Here is a 16,781-nt window from a genome sequence, read left to right as displayed (position 1 = left end):
GGTTTTAATTTTATTTATTATTTATGTGTGTACACCTGTGCCACAGAACTTGTATGGCTGTTAGAGCATGTAGGTTTACAGAATCAAATTCAAGTGGTTAGACTTCTATGGCAAGTGCCTTTACCTGCTAGGCATCTTCTGGTTCTAAAATGCACCTTAATATAAAATGTGCAGCCATTATGCTTCATGTTTCTTAGGCAGTTTCATAAGAGTAAATGCATGATTATGTATTTGTATTAATTATCAAACTAAATAAGCTAATACTATAGAGCCGGGTTTATCCATTCAATGATAAAAGACTGATTACAAAATCCACTTAGAACACTTACCACAATGTGTGATTTTTTTTTTACCTGAGAACTTAAACTGCAATTTCTTTCACAGACTAGTTTATATCTTACCTATATTTGCTTTAATCAACAGCCACATGAACAAAAAAAGAAGTGCCAATGAGCATTCTCTAACAGTCTGTGCCATGAGTCTTCAACTCCAGAATGCAACTCCTGTTCTCCTTGTAAAAGAAGACAAATTAATTCATGTTAAGCACGTTCAGAAACTAGCAGGACCACAACCTTCCAGAACAACTCAAGCACTATTGATTCCTCATATTATTAAGACTGAAAACTAGGAAACTGAAGCATCATCACCACTTTATGCCTCCCATCTCAGTGAGCCATCTTGGGGATGAGCAGAAGCTAAGAATGGGCTGGGTATCTCATTGTGTTCAGGCTGCTGAGGCTTGGCACAAAATGGCAGGATGAGAGTCCAAAAAGAAAGCCCAGAAGGTGCAACTCAGTTTCAGTGGAGACCCCAAAATTTTGGAGATGCTAGTACCATGGAGTGATGACAAAGGGCTGGAAAAAAGTTTTCCAAGCAAAAGAAGCAAGCTATAATAGCCATTCTAGTATTTAATAAAATAGACTTTCAACCAAAATTAATCAAAAGAAACATGGAAGGACACCATACTCATCAAAGGAGAAATCTGTCAAGATGATATCTCAATCCTGAATAGCTGTGGCTCAAGAAGGGTACCTGAATTTATAGACGAAATATTGCTAAACATTGTTAAAGCTTAAATTACACATTGAAGCATATACATTAATAGTGGGAGACTTCAACACACCATTCTTACCAACTAAAAGGTCATCCAGGTGAAATCTAAACAGAGAAATAATGAAACTAACAGACATTATGAATCAAATGGACCTAACAAACATCTATAGAATATTTCACCCAAATACAAAAGAATATACCTTCTTCTCAGCACCTCATGGATCATTCTCCAGAATTGATCATATAGTAGGTCACAAAGAAAATTCCAACAGATATAATAATGCCTTGTATTATATCAGACCACCGTGGATTAAAGCTGGACTTCAACAACAACAGAAACCCAAGAAAGCCTACATACTCCTGGAAATGGAACAATTCTCTACTCAATGATCTCTGGGTTAAGGAAGAAATAAGAAAGAAATGAAAGAACATTTAGAATTTAATGAAAATGAAAGCATAACATACTCAAATTTATGGGACATAGTGAAAGCAGTGCTAAAAGAAAAGCCCATAGCACTAAGTACCTCCATAGAGAAAGTATAAAGTTATATCAGCAATTTAAAAGTATATCTAAAAACTCTAGGAAAAAAAAGAAGCAAGCACACAAAAGAGGAGTAAAAGGTAGGAAGTTATCAAAATCAGGAATGGAATTAATCAGTGAGAGATTGAGAAAACCATACAAAGAATCAATGAAAACAAAAGCTGGTTCTTTGAGAAAATCAGTAAGATAGACAAACCCTTAGCTAAAGTCATAGCTTGAGACAACAATTTGGTATTTCTAGAGAATGTGCACCTTAAATTGTAAAGACTTGTCCTCAGTGTCCTCAGTTTCTACCTGTACCACATAATGGTGTTAATCTTCGAGGACTCATACCTAGTAAATTATCACGAATAGATGTTACTCATATTTCTGATTTTGGAAAATTAAAATATGTGCATGTGACTATTGATACCTTTCTCAGGCTTTCTTGTTGCATCTTTAACAGGAGAAGCAACTAAAAATGTAATTACTCATTGCCTATGTTATTTCTCTGTGCTGGATGTTCCAAATCAGATTAAAACAGATAATGGAACTGGCTATTGCAATTGAACATTTGAGACATTCTGTTGACAATTTAATATTACACATACTACTGAGATTCCTTATAATCCTCAAGGACAAGGTATTGTTAAGTGGGCCCATGGAACTTTAAAACAATATCTTCATTAAAAAAAAGGGAGAATTATATCTCTGTACTCTACAAAACTATTTAAACCATGCTTTTTTTATTTTAAATTTGGATGTTCATGGGCAAACAGTTACTGAGCATTTTTGGCATCCTCACACTTGGATTACATATGCTTTAGTGAAATGGAAGGATTCTATTATAAGCCAATGACATGGACCCGACTCTGTACTCATATGGGGACAAGGTCATGTTTGCATTTTTTTACAGGAGGAAAATGGAGCACAGTGGCTGCCAGAAAGGCTGGTGCAACAAATGAAACAATCCCACCTTCCTGCTGATCCCCTTACTGATGACAATGATAGTTCCTGTATGCACAGAAGTCTACTGAGCCTATGTTTCTGATCCCCCAGTGATACATCTAGCAGTGTGTTCCAGAGCAGAGATTCTTGTGACCAGTAACAATACTCAACTTCTTCAGTCTCCTTGGACAAAGGAGTCAACTAATAATAAGACCATGACTTTCAATGTATTTGGTGATGGGATTCCTGTTTGTTTTGTAAAGAATAGTGTATAGGTATATTTCTGTGTTCACTCAAATTTGGAAGAGAAATGTTTCACAAACTGTAAGTCAAAGCAAAGAGATGAATATCCCTAAATATTATGAGGGATCTGCCTCTGATCCTCATGAGATACAACCTTGATGGTCTGAACCCACAGAGAATGTGGACCTGGCATCTAACAAAACTGTTAGATGGAAAGAAAGTTATAACCCCAATGTGACTCAGACTCATGCAGAGACCCACAGCCAATCAGTGGGTGGAGCTTGGGGTCTGTTAGAATGGGAAGAAGAAGGATTGAGGCCCCAAAGGGGACATGAACTGCACAGGAAGACCAACAGAATCAACTAACCTGGACCCTTGAGACTCTCAGAGATTGAACCACCAACCAAATAGCATATACAGGCTGGACATACCCCCTCTCTGCACATATGTTGCAAATGTACAGCTTAGTCTTCATGTGGATCCTAATCAGTTGGAGTGGGGTTATCTCAAAAGTTGTTGCTTGCCTTCAGGATATGTTTTTGTTTTTGTTTTTTAAGCTGGGCTGTCTTGTCTGGCCTCAGTGGCAGAGGATGTTCCTAAGCCCACAGAGACTTGATGTGCTAGGGTGGGAGGACAGGCCTCAGAAGTGGAGAGGGGAATGTGGGGAGGGATTGTGATTGGGATGGGGAGCAGCGATCAGGATGTAAAGTGAATAAAATAAAAATAAAGAAAAGTTTATTCAGAATGAGGAAACCCAGACTCCCAACAGCCAATATAGTATGTACTATCTTGTAAGTGAATGTTGGCTTTAAACTCTTTTGTAGGCATCCTTTAATCCATATAACCACAGAGGTTAGGTAGCTAGTAAGAGGGGGGGAAAGGTGGATTTTTCAAGAAAGAAGAAATAGAATGTATAGTTATGGAGATACAGGAGGGAGAACTGAACAGGAGGATGAACAAGGAAGAAGAGAGAAGTGTTGCTGGTGGTTTTGTACTCTGTGTATTCAGATGCTAACTTTTGTGCCTGAGATCAATCTAGTCACAGTCTGGACAGGGACACTGTAAGGAATAGTGAAGCATCTCCTGTACAGTATGGTGTAAGGAATGATCCCCAATTATCTCTGATTGCTTAATAAAAGACTGAACAGCCAATGACTTGACAGAGGAGGTAGAAAGCCTGGACTTCCAATCCCATCAGGAGCTAGCAGAGGGAGAAGAACGAGGGAGAAAGAGTTGGCCATAAGGCAGGTGAGGGTCCAGGAGAAGAAAGACCATGAGGTGGAGAAAAAGGAAGAAGGTCTTGGCAAGGTTGGGCATGAGGAGGAGTTGCCAAGGGAGTTCACCACGAGAACACACATGGAGTAGAGCAAGCCAGGGCAATTTAAGCTGCAAGTAATTCGGGGTGTGTGACTGGGATGTAGATAGCATAGATAGCTTAGTTATTGTGCTTAAAGCTTGCTGAATCAATCAGCATGTCTTGTCTCAATTATTTGGGAACTAGCCTGGTTAGGAAAAACTGCAACCTTTAAGTTTTATCCTATAGAGAAGGGTGAGTAAGGAGAGAATGCAGAGACAAACAACACTAAGGGCCACGTGACTGGTCATATCAAAGCCTATTAAAGTATATATTTCTCAAACTATATAACACATGAAATAAATCTAAATAAAGTCAAATAGCGAGAAAGACAATGACCCCACTACATATCTTTTGCCACCAAGTGATTACATATAGTTGAGTTGTTGGCCAAAGGGTCTCCATGAACATTCTCAAACAATCCAGGCCAAGGCTGGCTCTCCACAAACTGATGGTAAGGCTCGATTGCTGAAGATAACACTTTCATATCTTATTGAACAAGGAGAAGGTGAGATGGTGCCAAGCTAGAGACTTTACCCCTATTGATTAGTATTCAGAGAACTAGAAGGTATTGTGCATGATACCAGAGGAGAAAGGTAAACAACAACCCAGTTACAAATCCTACCCTCTACCAATGTGACCTGTCTGCAAGATATTCTGATGCAACAAGGGAGTAAATGTTATGACAATACCCAGCCACTCTCTGATAAGGCCTGTGGAACTCATGCCCAAAACTGCTTGGCTGACCAAGAACCTGAAAGTAGATAGGCCATGGACCCCTGGGGGAAAACAATGCACTGTATTTTTACTAAGGGAATACAACAATAAAATGACTCCTAATGGTATCTGGTATACCCGTAGATCAGTGCCTTGCACAGCCATCATCAGAGAATGTTTCTCTTTCAGTAGGTGGAACCGAATCCAGAGACCTACAACTGGATACTGTGCAGAGGCTGAGAGACTTAGAAACACTCATTTCCTAAGCTGGATGCCTTTAGCAAACCCGTCCCTTCAGGAAAAGGGAGTTATGAGGAAGAGGAGGTAAAAGATTGTAAAGCCAGAGGCGCTGGAGGACAGTAAGGTAAACCAGGCACAGCAGGACTGATACCACACATGAAATCAGAGACTGTGGCACCATACACAGGGCCATCACAGGTTCAAGCCAGACAGGGTTCCAGTGCTAAGACGGGGAAGAGGACACCTTTCCCATTCCTACCCAAGAAACTATCCTCAATTGACTCTCGTTAGCAAAGGACAAATTCATCTCCTCCAGTGGGTACATAAAGGTAGCCTTCATGCCCAGTAGAAAATGGCTGACACAAAATGAATTCAATTGTGTTTATGTAGATTTTTTATATATATTATTTTGTTTGAGAATTTAAAAAATCTCTCTGGTCTTTTGCTCTTACGTTATGGCTTCTGATTTCATGTATTATGTTTTGTTTTGTTTTATATGTACATGTTTCTTGTGCTTTCTCATTGTCTTTTTTCCGTTTAATTTTTTTTTTTTTTAATTTGGCTGTTTGTTTCTTGAACAGACAGAAAAGGAAGGCCCTGAACTAGAGGGATGGAAAGAGTGGGGAGGATCTGGGAGGAGATGAGGGAGGGGAACTTGTGATCAAAATATACTGTATACATTTTTAATTCAAAAAGAAAAAATTGTCTGTAGATAAATAGGTGGTGCATCTTCTTGATTGATGATTAATGTAGGTGGTTCCAGGCCACTGGGGGAGGGGGGAAATGCCACCCCAGGATGTTATAAAAAAGCAGGCCAAGCAAGTCGAGGAACAAGTCTGTAAGCAGTGCTTTTTCTCAGCAGCTTCTGCTCCAGCTCCTACCTTAAGTTCCCACCCTAACTTCCATTAATGACAGACTATAATGTGCACTTGTAAGCTGAAGTAAATCTTCTCCTCCCCAGGTTGTTTTTGGCCATCGTGTTGTGTCACAGCAATAGGAGCCCTAATAGGAGACAGTCTTCACACTGTTTCTTAAAGCTGATGAGATTCTTACTGCTGTGCTTCCTGTGACAGGAGAGGCAGTGTCCTTGGCAGGTCTTGATAGAACATAATGTATACATATAAAGATATGACATGTAAGACAGTCTATATAATATATAGATAAATGGTACCTTTAGGCTTATATTATACACTGAAGTAAACATAAGCATTGATTTTCCCTGAACACCAGGAGAAAGCAGTCCCATTTATGAGAAGTTCAAATCCTTTGACAACCTTCAAGTAAATGAGGTGTCTTCCAATAAAATGAAACCTCCTACGGGCTGTAAACATCCTTCACACAGCTACCTCTAAGGTCAATATCAAAACTTCAATTCTGTCAGTAATCACAGGATGAAAGACTGTCTGTGACTCATCACTCCTCAGCTTCCAGCCACTGAAAACCCTTGAGGTTTGGTCTGTTGCTATGCATTGGAATGCTAAATTCTGTACTGGGAGGCCTAATTGCCTACCAGTGAATATCCAGCTTTTGTTGTGTAAACCTTGTTCCTTAATTTAAAACTATTGGTTAAATAAAAATGGCTACACCCAATTACTGGAGGTATCAGAGGTAGGCGGTTTTGGAGTTACTTGATTGGGAGAAGAGAAGGCAAGGAGAGAGGAAGAAGGATGAGGGAGAGACAAGGAAGCCTTCATGAGGAAAGATGGATGATGAGCGCATGGCCAGGAGAAACAGCTAGTCTCTGGAGTACACTGCTGGGGAAATAGCCCGGTCAGCAGATAGAAAAGTGGATTAGGAGTTATCCCCCAGTAATTGTCAAAGCCAAATAAAATAACCATAGACTGAGTCTTCTTCATTCATAAGCTAGATGGGGTAAGTTTAAATTGGTTCAACTGCAGAAAATAATGTCTCAGAGGGACCCCAGGTAGCACCACCCAGTGAGGCAGGAAAGCACAGCAGCTATAGCAGCCAGTCTCTGCCCGGTCACCCCAGAGACAAGCACAAAGCAGGCAGCTTCTCTGAAGCTGTCCTTGAGCAGAATATGAAAACAAAACAAAACAAACAAAACCCAAAATAAACAGAAAAAAAAACCCAAACCCCCAAACCCCAGGACTTCCACTGTTGCTAATTTCACCTAGATAGGAACACGTTGCATGCCCACATTTGTTTTCTTTTGTAGCACTGTGATGCGTTGAAGGGAAAACATGGTCTGGTGAAAAAATAAGGCTAGTATAATTTACTCTGCTGTGTGCTGCTATAAGTGAGAGCCTCATTTCCTCCTCCCATAGTTGGCATTAGTAATGTCCGCTCAAACAAAATTGCTATGAAGACTTAATGTGGTAGTGTATCAGACCAATGCCAACTCCTAGAACCAAGTGAGCTGTCCACTGAGGGCACTGTTTCATTTCTCTCAGTGCTGGGTTGTGCTGCTTTCTGAATCACTGTCAGTGTACTAGAGTTGTACATTTTTCTGAACAAGGGAAAGTATTGTATGTTAGGGGTTGGAAAAAGGCCTTTCAAATATTGACAGGTAACTGTATGAGCTGATTTCTGTCCCACCTCCTCCACCTTCTTGATAGGTGACATTTTTGTTCACTACAGAACTATCAATGTTGCTTAGGAATGTGCACTGGGCTTGTTGTATTACAAAGTCATGCTGTAAATTAACAGTATAGTAAAGGAAGCTCATTATAAGAAATAAAAACAAAAACAAACAAAAAAAATCCCTCAAAACACAAGGTTTGAATGTTTAAAAGAATACAAACATTCCTGTGTTATTTGCTTCTAAAAAAATTGAGACATGGTCTTATGTAATACAAGATTTTATCTATCATATCTATCTATCTATCTATCTATCTATCTATCTATCTATCTATCTATCATATTTATCTATCATATCTATCTATCTATCTATCTATCTATCTATCTATCTATCTATCATATCTACCTATCATATCTACCTATCATATCTACCTATCATATCTATCATATCTATCTATCTATCTATCTATCTATCTATCTATCTATCTATCTATCATATTTACCTATCATATCTATCTACCTATCATATTTATCTATCATATCTATCTATCATATCTATCTATCTATCTCTCTATTTCTATCTACCTACCTATCTATCATATCTATCTATTCTATCTATCATATCTATCTATCATATCTATCTATCTATCTATCTATCTATCTATCTATCTATCTATCAATCTATCAATCAATCAATCATCTATCACCATCATCCTCATCCTCACTCTTATCATCTATTTATCTATGTGCATGTGCACCATGGCAAGTGTGTGGAGGACAGAGATCCAAGTGTGGAGATCTCTCACTTTTGGGGTCTTAGGGATTGAACTCAGGTTGTCATGCTTGTTGGCAAGTTCCTTAACCCACTGAGCCATGTCATCAGTCCCAATTTTGAACTTTTTTGTCTTACCTTCCACTTCCAAGTGCTAGGAGTAAAGATCTGAACCACTACGTCATACTCCTAAGATTTCCTAATAATCAAAATCATAGAACTTTCACAAGGCTAATATTTAAATAGCTTAAGAAAAAAAAAAGAAGGGGAAGACAATGAGAAATTAGCATGATAATATGTCAGTAAATTGTAATATCCAAATAATTAGAAAAATATGCTCATAAAAGGAGGGGGTTAGAAAGGAAAATCAGGTCAAAAGTTTTTTCATAATAAAGATTAATAGTTTTTTTGTATAACATGTGTTCAGTTCCAAGATGTTTCCAGATTAAAATAATTTTTGCCAACATTAAAATGATCAAACTGGGGCTGTAGACATGATTCAGCAGTTAAGAGCACTGGCTGCTTATAGAGGACTCGGGTTTGATTCCCAGCATCCACGTGGTGGCTCTAGTTCCAGGGGAGCTGACACCCTCTTTTGGTCTCCACAGGCACAAGGCATGGAAATGATGCACAGACATACATGCAGGCAAAACATCCCATACACAAAAAATAATAAAGTAATAAAAATGGTCAACTCACAAGATGAAAAGAGAAATCACAGATAGGACTATATTCATGCTGTGAATGATCTGCCTTCAACTCTTCTTCTCAGTCCACCTCACACCTCCTGAATACACTATCCAAAAGCTTTGGACTTTCTAAAGGCACCTGATACTTGCACCATTCTTCGGGATTTTCTCTTCCTACCCAGAAGCTGAAGCAGAGTCAGCACAGGATTCCTGCTCTCCTCACTGTGAGTGTTTGCAGTTCTGTGGCTTGTCTTAGCTTTTTTGCTTGAGTTTAGGAAACTCCTTTATATTTGTTTTTGTTTGCTTATTTTCAGCCCTTTTAGGATCTCTTTATCATTCAGTCTAAAAAAGAAAAAACACAAACAACCAACCAACCAAACAACCAAAAACTTGCCAGATTCATTCCCAGGATACACAGATGGCTTACCACATACAAGTTAATACATGTAATATAGCATATTAATGGAATCAGGACAGAAATTACTTGATCATTTCAACAGATAAAGAAAAAGGCATTTGACAAAATCCAACATCCCTTCATGATAAAAGCCTTGAAGAAATTAGGAATGGAAGGAACATATTTCAACACAATAAAGGCCATACAATAAAACTATTGCCTACACTAGGCTAAGGGAAAAAAACCTCAAAGCACGTCCTCTAGGAGCAGGAACAAGACAAGGGTGTTTTCTTTTTCCATGGCATTTAAAGTCTTAGCAAGTGCGATAAGACATGAGAAGGAGATAACAGGGAGACAAATAAGGCAAGGAGACAAGGTACACTTGTTTGCAGAAGACATCTTTCTATACATACAAGAAGTTAGCTGAATGTGATGGTTGTAGCACTAGTGAGGCAGAGGCAGGCCAGTATGTGTGAGTTAGAGGTGAGCCTGGTCTCTACGCGGCAGTTCCAGCCCAGTCAGCACTGCATAGTGAGGCCTTGTCTCAAGCAAGCAAGCAAGCAAGCAAGCAAGCAAGCAAGCAAGCAAGCAAGCAAGCAAGCAAGCAAGCAAGCCAGCCAGCCAGCCAGCCAGCCAGCCAGCCAGTCAGCCAGCCAGCCAGCCAGCCAGCCAGCCAGCAAGCCTAAAGACTCCATCAGAAAACTCAGAACTGATAAACACTTTTAGTAACATTGCAGGATACAAAATGAGCATACAAAATCAACAGCCTTCCTATATATCAATGACAAACATGCAATCAAAGAAATTGGAGAAAGAATTACACACACACACACACACACACACACACACACACACACATGTGCTAAAATAAACAAACCAAAAAATTAGAATAAGTCCACAAAATAAAGTGAATGATCTCTTCAACAAAAATGGAAAAACACAAGCTGGGCGTGGTGGCGCACTCCTTTAATCCCAGCACTCGGGAGGCAGAGGTAGGCAGATTTCTGAGTTCGAGGCCAGCCTGGTCTACAAAGTGAGGTGAGTTCCAGGACAGCCAGGGCTATACAGAGAAACCCTGTCTCGAAAAACAAAAAAACAAAACAAAACAAAACAAAAAAACAAAGGAAAAACACTCAAGAAACAGTAGAAGATATGCCACGTTCATGGATTGGAAGAATTAATATTGTGAGGATAGCGGCATTTCCAAAAGCAAGCCCAGATTAAATGAAGTTGCCAACAAAGTTTAAGTGACCTTCTTTTTAGAACAAAAAATACAATCTTAAAATTGGTTTGCAAACACAGAAGATCCCAGATAAACAAAGAAGTTCTGAGCAAAAGAATAATGCTAGACGTATCACATACCTGGTTTGAAGTTATGCTACAGGACAATGATAACTAAAACAGCTGTACTCACACAAAACAGTCGTGATCTATGGAACTAGAGACACAGATTCTAACTCACACAGCTACAGGTGCCCTTTTCTTAAGCCAAGGATGCTAAAAATGTGGAAAAGATAGCCTCTTCATCCCAAAGTTCTGCAGACTCTAGATATCCACACACTGAAGAATGAAACTAGAATTTGTACAAAAATCACCTCCAAACAAGCCCACGGCCTGAATGAAAGACCAGAAATTCTAAAACTGTTAAGGAAAAAGTGAGACTCATCCTTTAAGACATAGGCATGGATAGGGACTTCCTCAACTGGAGTCTATTCATGCAAGAAATAACACTATCGATAAACAACCTAATGAAATGTAAAAGCTTCTGTACAGAATAAAAAATTAATCAGGTGAAGAGGAAGTGTACAGTAATCTTTGTCAATTAAATACTAAGCAAAGGATTAGTATGTAGAACATACAAGATTAAGCAAAACAAAACAAAACACATAAATAATGAGAAGTCAAAGAACCTAGTCAATAGATGGGCTATTGAAAAGAACAGAGAGCTCTGAAAAGATGAAGTGAACATAGCTACCAAGCATGCAAAAGTGTCCAACAACAACGAAAGGAAAATAAAAATCACACTGAGATTCCACCATCACTGAGTCAGGATGGTATAAGAAAATAAACAATGACAACAAGGAGAGCTATCAAGCAGTTCAGAGGTTAAAAGTGCTTGTTGTACAAGCCTGGGAACCTTAGTTTGATTCTTGGATCCCAAAGAGGAAGGAAACAGTCAAGGTCTACCTGTTCCCCCTGACATGTGGCAGGTATGTACATGGGTACACACAAGCATATACTACTGCTATTACTTATAATAATAACAAATTGTAAATGGCCAAACTAGGTAAGGTGGAACAGACTTGTGGCTTCAGCACTCAGGAAGCTGAACCTGGAAGATCACTACAGCCCAGGAGTTCAAGGCCAGTGTGGAAAACACAGCAAGAAGTTCACCTTAAAAAAAAAAAGTGAAACAAATCAAACAAAATAGAAGAAAGAAAACAAAAAACTCAAAGAATACAAAACAAAGAACAAAGAAAGATGACTGAAAATAAAACCAAAGCAATTAACATTTACTGAGAAAATTAAATCATGAGGCTGGGGAAATGCCTTAGTGGTTAGGGGTGGGAACTGCTCTCGCAGAGACCCTGAGGTCAGTTCCCAGCACCCATGTCAGGCAGTTTACAACAACTTCGAACTCTAGTTCCAGGGCTTCTGCACACACACACACACGCACACACACACACACACACACACACATACACACACACACACACTTAAAAGCAATAAAAATAAATCATTTTTAAAAAGAACATTAAATCAGCTGCAAGCTGTTTCTTCCTTAATTAATTCCACAGGGCTTGTTTTTTTTTTTTTTTTTTTTTTTTTTGATACCCCAGTGCTAGATCCCACTGTGTGGCTAGTGTGTTGAGGCGGAGTCAGGGGGAGCATGTAGGCATTGGTTTATTTCTCTTTTGAGCATTGGGAAATCCCGACAGGTTTGCTTCATCTTGTGACATTACCCTCTGCCTTTTCATAAAGTGAGAGGATCTTAAGACTGATAGCCATCCCACCAGGTCTCTCATATAAATAGAGAATTCCGCTGAAGTTTCTGATCTAATAACCCACATGTCAACATCTCTGCCTGGCATTTACTTAATGAATGCCTTTTCTGGATGTTGTAATAAGGAAACAGACTCTGATTAATCTGAACTTGATCATCTTTTCTGGCCTTTGTTAACAAGTTTTCATTACACAAAGCATATAACTTAGTTGTTAATCTTAATTGCTCTACTACATAAGGGAACTATTAGCATTTCTGCACCGAGGTGACAATTGTTATGATAAGGTGACACAGGAAACTTAGGAGCAGACTTAGAGTCAGACTAGAGTTATGTTCCAAGCTTTTCCTTCATCCCTCCATCACTCTAGGTGCCTGCTAGCCTAACAGCAGTTCTTATGTTGCCCATTGCAATTCTATGGGGACTAGTTTACACACCTCATTTATTTTCAATGAGCTCCATTGTTCTCATGTCAATGCCACAAAGTAGCTAACCTGAAGCTGGATGGTGTCTGCTCTTATCATTCAAACCTGAGCTTTGAAAAGTGCTCCCTGAGCAGCTAGGTTAGTCAAGAACTTTGCAGAAGACCGGGAAAAGACATTTCAGTATCAGCTGACAATTCTCACCGTGTGGCTTATCCACGGAATGAGAAATAAAATGGCCCCTGTGCCACAAGACCATTGTGGGGTTAAAATGAGATGCTCTTAAGCACTGTACCCAGCATACAGCAAGCGCTCAGTAGATAATGCTCCTGTTCCCATGCTGAAAAGAAAAAGAACACCACTCCATTTTTTTCAAGGTCATAGTTAAAACTTAGGTAGGTAGCCTTTAAGCATCATCTAGTTCCACTGAAACATTAATTTGATTAAAACAAGGTATATTGTTATACCTTTGATATACTATGATATACGTTGATATACTTTGATATAAGTATCTCTAATTATAACTTTAAAGGAATGAAGTGGGGTTTCTATTGGCTATAGTGCCTACCAAGTGTAGTGAGAAAAACGGATGTTCAATTCTTATTTCTGTCTTCAAAACAACAACAAATGCTGTTGCCCTGTGCAGAGTACTAGAAACTTCCAACAGCAAAGGAAACTAGATCTCCTCTGAGATTTGGTGGTTACATATTGAAAGCAGTGACGGCAACAATTCGCTAGAGAACAAGCCAGGTGCAACAGCAAGAAAGAGAGCCCAATACTGAGAAATTATTTGCAACACTTACTGTTCTAAGAGGATTCTTCTCTCCTAAAGTCAGGCTGAAGTTCAGTTTGCCATCCTATCTAACTAACCACGGAGACATTCAAGAGCCACGAGGAGTTTATCAGAATATACTCCATGCCTAACAAATGGATAGCTGAGGACTCATTGAATCAGGCGTGGGGGATGCACAGGAAAAGGGACACTACACCCATTCCTCACGGATGGAGAATGGAAATCCAATCTTTCCCCCTCTCCTCCCTCTAACTCCCACTTTTAAAACAGCACCTCATTCTGTAACAAGAAGTGATCCCCTGCTTCAGCGTGGGCCTAGGCATAATTGGCCCTAAAGTGTGGCTCTCCACCTTTCTAGATCTTGGTCGAGGGCACCTACCACTATCCTCATCCCAGGGAAGCCTGCGGGGCTCAGTCTGAGGACCAGTCAGTGCCCACGGGTGAAGGGAAGTCAGTCACTGGACCTCAGAGCCCCGGGTTCGCCTTACCGGGTTCCTCTGCGCTCGCCCGGTGCCTCCACTCACCAGAGCTCTTCCCGCGCACAGGACGCGGAGAGGGATCCTGGCACCCGCTAGCCTAGCGCAGCGCCATCGCTGGAGTCCACGCGGCAGTGTGGACCTCCGGTGCAGTGGCCATGACAAGTGTCCAGGCAGAGGTGCCCGGCCCTTGGGGAAGTCCCTTCTGCACTCTCACCACGCCCGCTGCTAGCCGCAGAGGGAGGGTTTAAAACTAAGTGAGAAAGGAACCAAGGCGTGTGACCCTAGTTGCCAGCACCCAGCATGCTTAGTGCGGTTCTGAGAAAAAAGGGAACTTGCCCAGTGCAGGAGGCGTGTGCCACAAAATGACAAGGCTGACGCGCTAACCAACTCACTTACCAACTCATTAATTAGCAGCTCAGTTATTTAAAGGTGGCTTTAAGGATATATAAAACAGAAAGTGGACTTGAAACAAAACACACTGGAGAAACTATTTTTTATGTGTTCACACTGACAGTTCAACATGCTTAAGTAAACCCTTTCTTTCCCTCATTATAAGCAGATAAACATAACACAATTTCATAAGCATATGCGTTGCTGCTGTTCCGTTATCCCCGCACTGTCCCCCCACCCCCCATGCCACCAGCTAGATTTAGACCCCAGCTTTTCTGCCTCCTAATTTGCCAGGTGTTAAAATTTGGAAAAGTGCATATGTAGAATACACAACTTGCAAATAGATTGTGCCACATGTAATTTACATTCTCTAGTAAGTTATTATGCAAGGACTACAAAGAGCTTTAAAATTTCAGATCAACACTCCTTTGTAACAAGATGGTTCAGAGCTGTGGAAATCCTTGGTATAGCAAAGTTAGCTGAATTGTCTTAGTCAAAAGTAAATAATGTAAACCAGGTGTATTGGCTCTCACCGGTAATCTTAGGCAGGAGGGCTTTAGTAAATTCCAGGCCCGCTTGAGCTATGGAGATAGGATTAAGTCACTAATTATTTTTAGAGTAACAAATATTTCAAATTTGCTGATTTTTCTGTAATATAAGATTATTCACAATATGCTACTTGTTTTTTTCTGCAAAATATTTAAAAGCCCAAATTTACGGGTTTAGTGGTGACAGCAAAGTAATATATACACCAAGTGAGAATAAGCTAAATAAATAATGAGTAAACAAATACATAGTAGTTTCTGGTTAGTTGAAAGGACAGCTGGTGATATCAGAGATGATATGATATTAAAGTTATAGTGGTCAAATATGAATGATAACTTTGTGCACTTTATAGGTTAGGTTATTTTTCAATAGCTTCATTTAGCTTATTATTTATGCATATATAATAAAAAGTAGCTGAATATATATTAGAATTGGTTTTGAAAATCTCTTTTTATTTTCTGAAGGCGTATACAGTCTAAAATACTGAAAGACCACTGTTTACAAACCTCCTTACCTCACTACCACCACTCACTACCACCAGATACTAATTGCTTTAAATACTCCTGAGACACTTTATTTACCTTACGGACTAAGATGTGAAAGTTTAAGAGTCAGGTTTAAATTTGATTGTGAAGCAGAAACATCAGCTATGGAGAATATAGCCTTCTTTGGTTTTTATATTTCTCCAGAGGCAAATCAATAAGGTGGTCTCTCTTCCATAACGTAGAAGAATGTTTTCAGTCTATGTCTGTCAATTAATTTAGAATTCAGGCCAACTAAGAACTTGTGCCAATAGCTATGCATAAGAGTGATCCTCTCATGCTTCTCACTTCATCGGTTTTTCAGTTCCTAGAGCACAGGAATGCCATGCCCATGCCATGTCTGCCCTCCTGCCTCTAGCACTGCTGTACTGGAGGGCACAAGGTGGGGAGCTCACTAAAGTTTTATCGAGTTGAATTAGCTCTTTTCAAAAAGAGCTCATTCTCTTTGGAATTAAACAAGTTCTAGGTATTTAGGATTTTCAAAACTTTCAACAGAGTTAAAAAGTTGTTGAGGAACGACACTATTCTTAGCAAGTCTGTGACCATCTCACCAGTGCAGAACTTCTATGTTTCTCCCTCCATTCTCCTCCTCCTCCCCTTTGAAGGTGGCCACTTGTTTAGTTAGAAAGAAAAGAGAGGCTTGCTTGTGTGCTTTCTAAAAAGCAAGACTAAGACAGTGGAGGTGGTTCGTGTAAGGCAACAGAAGCCCAACATGTCATCCAAAATGTCAGCCTGTGCCTGTGACGAAACTCAGCTAAGTTCATAACCACAGTGACACTCACAGAGGCTTTTCTAGGAAACGGCTCAGTTTCCATTTCTGACGTGCTTTTATTCCTTCAAATGTCTTTCTTGCTTCACCGTTGACACTTGGTGCCTTGAATGTCCATACTTGGGCATTCTGAGAGTAACTGAGATGTCCTCTGCTTAAAGTGCCCCGGATAAATATTAACAGGTGGTTGCCAACATGGAGATTGCAAATATTAGATAGTGATGCTACTAATTAAACATGGCAAGAAGGTGTGGTGGTTTGAATAAGATTGCTCCATAGGGAACCAACATTCAAATGTATAAGCCTATGCGGACCTTCTCATTCAAACCATCATAACTTGTGTCAACACAAGTTTAACATTTTA

General features: G+C 39.7%; 1 protein-coding gene across 1 annotated transcript in view; it reads right to left on the bottom strand.

The window, feature by feature from the left end:
* Il12rb2 (interleukin 12 receptor subunit beta 2) overlaps positions 1–14,314 on the bottom strand; it is an 80,779-nt gene extending 66,465 nt beyond the window's left edge. The window contains exons 1-2 of the mRNA XM_085840547.1: positions 14,180–14,314; positions 402–511 (exon numbers count right to left, since the gene is read on the bottom strand). Coding sequence (XP_085696673.1) covers positions 402–477 — 76 coding nt within the window. The 5' untranslated portion in view covers positions 478–511; positions 14,180–14,314. The remainder of the gene's footprint in view (positions 1–401; positions 512–14,179) is intronic.
* Positions 14,315–16,781: the final 2,467 nt, after the last annotated feature.

This window comes from Mus caroli, unplaced genomic scaffold (genome assembly GCF_978045245.1).
Source record: "Mus caroli unplaced genomic scaffold, Mus_caroli_1 scaffold_7, whole genome shotgun sequence".
Lineage (NCBI taxonomy): Eukaryota > Metazoa > Chordata > Mammalia > Rodentia > Muridae > Mus > Mus caroli.
The sequence above is the reverse complement of the archived record's forward strand: the minus strand, read 5'-3'. Positions and strand labels throughout refer to the sequence as shown.